The following is a 7,884-nucleotide window of genomic DNA, read 5'->3' as shown; positions in this document are numbered from 1 at the left end:
TGTGTGGGATCATGTCAGAACTCAAAAGCAGCAAGAAATCCAGAAAGGGGCTGAAAATGGGTCAGAGATTCCTCTGTGCCTTTTCCTGACGGCTTCCTAGGCCCAGTCGCATCTTGCATGGAGCTTGTCGACGCCAAATTCAAGAAGTCATTCCCCTTGACTTTGTAGTTCACTCAATTAATGAGTTTTAACAGTCATTTTTCCACACTTATGGCAAATCTCTCTGCCAAGAAGCTGCCAGAATGGCACAAGAGATACCTTTCCCCAGAGGAGCAATTTTCCGCATCCCATAGTATTAGGAAGTCGAATCAGGAACCTCCACTGTTATCTGCAGAGATGGGAGGAAGGTTTTTGTGTTCTTAACTTTCAAAATCTGGGGCAGTCCCTGTAGAAGCGTGCTCTGCCGGTCCCGCTGCTCGCATGGGTGCTGCGGTCTGCAACCCAGGGTGCCGCGCTGCAGAGCAGGGAAGATGTGCTTTGGCCCTGCCTCAGATATCACAGAAAGGGAAATGCATTAGACACGAAGCTAATTGGAAGATAATGAGGTGCTAGAAGATTTCCTGGGGTGCAGGCAGGCTCTCCATTTTTTTTTTTTCTAGGAACAGGCAGCTCTTAGAAGCTGTTATGACAGAGTTAACCTGCAGCCCATGCCAAGCCCAGGCCCCTCCTGAGCCCAGCCCTTTTGGTCCCCTGAACCCTCGTGTGTGGTTCTGCACACTCCCAGCCCAGGGCACTAAAGCTTGGAGCCCCAGTATCCCTCTTTTAAGGGCAGCACTGGGTGATTTCAGCCCCTCCAGGCTGATAGAGCCCAGAGCGCTTCCACGCACAGCCCTCTGCACAAGAGGAGCAGCGCTGCTCCGCATGCTCCCTCTTGGACACTGTTCCCTGCGTGTCCAAACGCAGCTGCTGCCTGTTGGAGCAGGCACACAGCCTTCACGCACCATCCAGCCCGTGCCGTGCGCCATCCAGGAGCCTGCAGGACACCCAAGCACGCACCTCCTTTCTTTTAAAGGCAAAAACCATCCACACAGGAAAGAAGTAGGGCCAGGATTTCAAAGGGTCTGCACTCATGTTGTTACCCTCCTCCCGTGGAGGTAAAGGGTGAAGTTTCTCTCCACCAGCAAAGCCAGGATCATGCAAAGCCCAGCTGCTGAGGGAGTCACAGCCCCCGCCGCTATCTAGTGGCCGTGACCATCTCCGCTTCTGCTTCCTGACCTTTCTAAGCCTGTAGGGCTCAACTAGAGTTGGTTTGTACTGACCTCTCTCTTGGTTCTTGGAGAAGGACAAGTCCTGCGCACATGGCACAAACCCTCTTCCTGCCACTATTTTGCAGTTGCAAAACCTGTGGGGCCACGACCAGTTCCTTACAGGAGCAAAGCCCTTAGACTGGTTCAGTTTGAATCAGGAGATGACCGCGTGCCGCAGCAGCGTGGCGTGACTCAAAGCCCACGAGGAGCACGCAGGGCCAGCTGGCTGGAGCTGTTGGGAGGATTGAAGAAGCCCAACAAGCAGCACCACTGTGAAAGCAGAGTCCCAGTGCCACCTGATCACGGAAAAACATTTGCCACCATCTCTTAAACCCAAGTAATGGTCCCATGCAACAAGGTATCCCCAAGAGAAAACAGCCTCCCACCAATACCTCCTTGGGAAAGAGCTGTTCCATGCAGAGCCAGGGGTCAAGCCTGGATGGAGAGGAGCTGAAGTGCCACTCTGGGAAGACAGAGCCAAGGAGCTGCTTCTCTGCTTTCTCTTCCAAATTCCTCGGAGGCTGGGGAGTCTGGGCAGGCACTTGACATCCAGTGTGCGATGAGGGGTGGTGGTGTGGTGGCTGCCCAAGCGAGGGGCACCTCAAGGACTGTCTAACCTGAGAATGGTGAAACATAAAGGTCAATCTCAGGTTCGTCAGCCCATGAGATACCTTCTCCAGAGCGGGATGGGCAGCGCCAGCCCCCACCAACTGCTCCCCCCACCCAGCACAGGAGGATGCACAGCAGGGAGCAGAGGGGCCCTAGAGCTTCGTCTGCACCCAACACAGAGGTGTGAAGCCCAGCACAGCTGTTTGCAATGATGGGGGAGGATGGAGGCTGGTACCAGCCCCCAAGGAGCAAAAGGAGGAAAGTGGCTGGCAAGTCCCACCTGGTTCTTAGGAGAAGCTGCTGGAAGCTCAGCCACACTTTAGAGCCAAAGCTGTCACGATCGGCGAAGCAGCGGCTGCCACGTGCGACTTGCTGTTCACGAGACAGAAGGCTCCAAGCACTTAAAGCGCCTAATTAGGAGCCTCTCTGACTCCCACCAGCTGTGAGGCCGTTGGATCTGTGCCTCTGCGAGCCAGTGAGCGCAGCCAAGGGGTGAATTTGGCATCCCTGAAAGCATCATTAACACATCGCTCCTCACACTCCTGAGTAGAGGAAGAGACAGAGACATCCCTAAAAGTGACAATAATGAATCCCCAGGCAGCACACAGGGCCCTTCAGCATTGAATGTGTCAGTAATTTATGAAGGGAACAGAAAATACATACACACGTATATATATATATATATATATATTATTTTCCAAGTTGAGATTCCTAAATAAAGCACAAGTACAAGACGCACTTGTTGGGTTCACCGTCTTTCCTACAATTAAATGACTAATCCTAAAGAACCCAAACCAAATGAAAAACATTTTTTAAGCATTACCAGCCCCAGTGCTTGCCGTGGGGGTAAAAGATGAACTGAGCTGCATCTCCCTGTGTCTGCTCCTGGCTGTGAGCATGTCAACGCAGCTCCCTCTGCCCAGAGCTTGCTCATCCTGAGCCTGGATGGTCCCCCACGGGAGATGCTCCGAGCATCAGGCCCTCCCACCACAACCCCTGACCTTCCCGAGAGATGCTTCTATAGAGAAGCCCTAGGAAATAGAACAAAAGGGTTTTGTAGAGAGAGCCCAGCTTCACGTGCAGAGGAGCAGCCAAAATTGTCCCACTGGGACACTCAGCTCCAGCCACTGCAGCAGGAGGGCAGAGCAGCCCCAAAACATGAGCTGCCCCTGCAACCAGGGCTCCCTGGCTGTGGGTGCCTGGCTCTGCCACCTCATCTCCTATGGCTCCGAGTCATCTGGGGTCATCTGTCCTCATGCTTGGTCTGCATGAGAATAAGCCCCAGATTCACTTCCATGCATTGCGCCAAGGCTACCCACGGCAGAGAGCAGCTGGGCAGCAGTGACACCCACCAGGTCCCAACCACATTTCAAGGAGAGTTAAAACCATGCCCGGACCCGCCATGGGCAGTCGGACAGCACAGGGGAAACAGCTCCGTTCCTCGCACTGGGGCTCTCTGGGGCTCCAGTCACTGGTGGAACTTTTCCTTCTCCTCCTGGGGTTTGGGGGTGGGGAGTGGCACGTTTGCCCTCAGCACCCACCACAACTGGGAGATGCCCTGGGAGCTGCAGGCAGCGCAGTGGCAGCTCCAGATCGAGGGGTCCCGCCAGTATAGCGAGGACAGTCACAGCCCGGCTCGGCCATGGCACAGGGAGTCAGGCTTTGGGGGACAGAGGGAAAAGAGGGCTCAGGTGGAGCACTGGAAATTACAGGAGCCCTCAATGACTCAGGGAATAAAAGCACCTACACAATGCAGCGTGCACAAAGCAAATGGGAGGCAGATGCTCCCCCCTCAAGCTCACCCGATGGCCACTTTCCTTCCGCTAGGAGTTATTTTGCAGTTAAGGGATTGGAGGGGAGCCCCCCACTTGCCGCCTCCACTAATCCTCTTGGCCCTTTCCAGTGACCCTGTAGAAAGCAACAGAGCCCTTGTTTTTCGTGTGGCTCCTGACCTGGAGGAGGATGTGGGGGTTCTTGCCATTCATTCAAGTTCTATTTCATGTAGGTTGTTTTGGTTTTTTTTTTTTTCTTCTGTTCTCTTGAGATGTTTATTCCTCATGAGGGAATTTTAATTTTAGAGACAGCAGCACTTTTGCAAGATGAAGTGATTGCTGAACTCAAGTGCCCAGTGATGGAAGCTCCAGCAGGGAGTGAGGAAAAGGCAAATGAATCACTTACAAAAATCCCTCAGACCTCAGTTTGCATCCAGAGGTGCTGGGCCATCAGACCAGGGAAAGAACCTGCCCTTTGAACTCCACCAAAAGGAGAAAAGTGTGCTCAGAAGCACATTTACACTTCTAAAGTGAAGTTTTCTTCTGCATGGCACCAGGAGATGAATCACTCAGAAGAGCCAGGAAGGATGCCAGAGATGCCTTCACTAGACAACTTCTAAAGGAGCCGCTGGTGCTGGAGAGGAAAACTTGCCCTGTGAAATGAAGTGGTGCAAAGCTCAGAGTCGACCCCACATCCCCTGTGCACCTCCCTCTGCCACGGGCACGCACAGCCCCATGGGGACCGAGTGTGGGTTCGTGTCCAAGTGCCTTGAAACGCATCCTGGTACAACGCAGGAGCAGTGGGCTCAGCCAGCTGGTCTTGCCGCACCCCCTCTCACTCCCCTTCATCCACTGCACCCCCATCTATCCCCAGATTCTCACCCCCATGATCCTTCTTGTCTCTCCGACTCTTCCCTCTTGATCCTGTGCCCCTCTCAACTCCCCCAACGACTCCCTGTGTCTACCCAGACTGTCCCCTCATGATCCCCCAGCCTTTCACTCTCTCGTCCCCATGATTCCCCACGTCCCCCAGACTCTCTCCTCTACAATCCTGTGACCCCCTGACTCTCCCCTCTCTATCTCCCATTTTGCCCCCGACTCTCCACCCCAAAATCCCCCTGATTCTTCATCCCATGATCCTTTGTTTCCTCCTGACTCTCACCCCCATGGTCCCCCTTGTCCCTAAGAGTCTCCACTCCACGATCCCTCCTGTCCCCTCAAATCTCCCCTTCGATCCCCCTTGTCCTCAAGACTCTCACCCCCCCGCTATCCACTGTGTCCCCCCAAATCCACACGTCCTCGATCCCCCGCATCCCCCCAGATTCTCCTCCTCTCTTCCCCTCCCAAAGTGTGCCCCCTTGACTCTCACTCCCTCAGTCCCCTTTGAGTGTCCCAGACTCTCTCCCCTCTCGGTCCCCCATGTCCCCCCAAACTCATACCCATTCGATCCCCTGTGTTCCCCTAAACTCGATCCCCCTTGTCCCCCCCAAAACCCACCCACCCCCGAGTCCCTCCGCGTCCCCGGACTCTCCCCCTCTCTCCGGGAGGGGCGGTTCAGCACCGCGGACAGCTCCCTCCGCGGGTCCTAGGTGGGTGTGGGGGGGGCGCCCCTGCCGTAGAGCTGTCACGTGATCCCGCGCCCCTATAAAGCGCGGCGGCAGCGGCAGCGCGGGGCGAGGAGCGGGTGGAGCGGCCGGCGGTGAGGGGGGTCCCGGGACGGGGGGAGGGACCCCGTCCCCAGGAAGGGGGACAGGGGAGGGGACGATCTCATCCCCGGGGACAGGGACAGGGGACGGAGGGGTCCCGTTCCCGGGGAGGAGGACGGGGACGGAGACGGGAACGGGTCCCATCCCAGGGACAGGGGAGAGGTCCCGTTCCCAGGGAGGGGAACAGGGACAGTGGAGGGGTCCCGTCTCCAGGAAGGGGCAAAGGGGAGAGAGGGGGACAGGGACAGGGAGGGGTCCCGTTCCCAGGAAGGGGGACAGAGGCAGAAGAGGGGGACAGGGGAGGGAGGGCCCCCATCCCGGGGAGGGGGGATCCCGACCCCAGGTGATTCCCATCCCCAGGGACAGGGGAGGAGAGGGTCCCACCTCAAGGTGGGTTCCTTCCCGGGGACAGGGGAGTGGGGGTCCTGTCCCAGGCACGAGGGAGGGGAGTCCCCTCTGTGGGGTGGGATTCTTATCTGGGGGCTCCCTACTCCTAGACGGGTCCCCTCCTGGGAGTTCTATCCCCGAGGGGGGGGAGTGTCTCATCCCTGGGGCGGGGGTCCCCCATGGTTGTGCAGCCCCTCGGCTGCCCCGTGACCGCAGCGGGGGGTGTGGGGGTCGGGGTTGGGGGCTCTTGCAGGCACCTGGCTCCGGAGCGGCTGCGATGCGGGTCAGGATGATTTCAGCTGCCTCTGTTCTCGTCCTGCTCTTCTTGCCCTCGGAGACCTGCTCGCCCCTGCAGTGGCCTCGAGGCTTGTCCCGCAGGATGCCCTTGGCCCCCCAACCCAGCTGGGAGCCCTGGCCGGGAGCCCCACGACCCCTGGGTGCCACCGCGAGCCCCCTGCCCCAAAGACTGTGCCAAGCCAGTGGGGCAGAGCCCATTGTGGTGCCCCGGGCCCAACGGGCGCTGCAAACCGGCAAGAGGCGAGATGGCAAACCCAACTCGCTGGATCTCACCTTCCACCTCCTGCGTGAGTTCCTGGAGATGTCCCGGGAGGAGAGACTGGCCCAGAAGGCGCTCAGCAATAAGCTCTTGCTGCAGAGTATAGGAAAATGAGGGAGAGTCCTGGCGGGGAATGAAGGAAACCGACCCCGTAGTGAGCGGAGAAGAGGGAGGGATGCTGCTGCGCAGACGGAGGCTGGAGCCGTGCCCAAGGAGCCCTCTCCTTGCCCAGTGGGGTCCCCATCGCTGCGTCCCGTGTGTTTCTCTCGCTGTTGTGCATTAAATTCACCCTCGCACCTGCCCTGCTGCTGTGCTCTTGTGCTTCCCCCACCCCTACATAGGGCTTGCTCTGTTCCCCACCTCGGGGGTGGGGGGTTGTATCCCGGATTTTGAGCCCTCTGGATCCATCTGCCTCACAGCCACATGGGTTGGGACTACTTCAACATAATAGTGTTGCAGCAACCATGGGTACCGAGTGTCCTCTCCCCTCCTAGAGCTGTTCAGTCCCTTCCACATCCATGGATCCAAGCTGGGTCTCCCCTGAAACACCAGAGCAATCCCAGATGCATCCCTGGGTGAAAGGTACCTGCATAAAGTGCTCTGAGTGGTGCAGCTCGCGCCTCTCCTGCCCAAGGAACGTGAGCATGGGACGTGCCTGTGAAAACCCATCATCAACTGCAAAATAAGGAATGAGGCTGCACAAACAGTCCTGGCATCAGGATGGGGCAGCATGTGCTCCAGAGGGGCTTACGGTCAGTCCTGCAAGAGGGTCTTGAGATGGTTGGGATGTGGCACCGGTGATTGTGTCCCACCACAGCCCATCAGCAGCCAGTGAGGGATCAGCATCACCTGTTGGGGATCGCCATGAGCCCATCACCATCCTGAGTGACCAGCATCACCCATGAACCTGTCACCATCATCTGTGAGTGATCATCATCACCCATGAGCCGACTGCCATGACTTGTGAGACCACCATCAGCCCATCACCTATGAGTGACCACCGTCACCCACGTAGACAGACACTGGCATCCCACAGGGACCTGAAAGTCTTTCATCCTCCTTCCAGGGCTGTAGTAGCAGCACCTCTTGTGTTGGCAACCAAAAATATCCAGGAGATCAGCCTTGGGGCTCTCAAAACTAGTTTGGTCTTCTCTGAAGCTGGTGCTTACGTGGGACAAAGATCTCCTGAAGCTGCTGGTGCACTGTGATTGCTTTGTGGGCTGGGTTTTTTTCCTGTAAAGGTACATTTTCTCCTGTAATGAAAAAAAAAAAAAAAAAGGTAAGGAATACATAAAAGCAGTGATTACCATAAGGAAAGGGAGGAACAGTTTGTTAAACCAGAGGAAATTGCGCCCAGCCTGAGGCAGCCGGAGCGGCTCGGAAGCACTTGTAACCCTCATGGGAAAGACAGGGCTTTGCTGGTGCAGGGGTGGGGTCTGAGATCAGCTGAACCCCCGGACACAGCAGGAGGAGGGGGAGGATTCCTGCTGCTTGCAGGGTGGTGTGTGCTGGACAAGTGCTGGGGACGTGAGTGGGGACAGGCAGGATGGAGACCCACCCACGGGGGCTGTGGAGACGCATCTGGGGTGCTGCACTGGGGACAGGGG

The 7,884-nt window shown here is 57.0% G+C and overlaps 1 protein-coding gene across 1 annotated transcript; it reads left to right on the top strand.

The window, feature by feature from the left end:
* Positions 1–5,279: 5,279 nt before the first annotated feature.
* On the top strand, positions 5,280–7,511 carry LOC128853819 (corticoliberin-like). The gene is made up of 2 exons (XM_054081525.1): positions 5,280–5,327; positions 5,975–7,511. The coding sequence occupies exon 2, from the start codon at positions 5,999–6,001 to the stop codon at positions 6,389–6,391; it is 393 nt and encodes a 130-aa protein (XP_053937500.1). The 5' UTR covers positions 5,280–5,327; positions 5,975–5,998; the 3' UTR covers positions 6,392–7,511.
* Positions 7,512–7,884: the final 373 nt, after the last annotated feature.

The sequence above is a fragment of the Cuculus canorus genome, chromosome 16 (assembly GCF_017976375.1).
Source record: "Cuculus canorus isolate bCucCan1 chromosome 16, bCucCan1.pri, whole genome shotgun sequence".
Lineage (NCBI taxonomy): Eukaryota > Metazoa > Chordata > Aves > Cuculiformes > Cuculidae > Cuculus > Cuculus canorus.
This window is presented reverse-complemented; position numbering and strand designations above follow the sequence as displayed.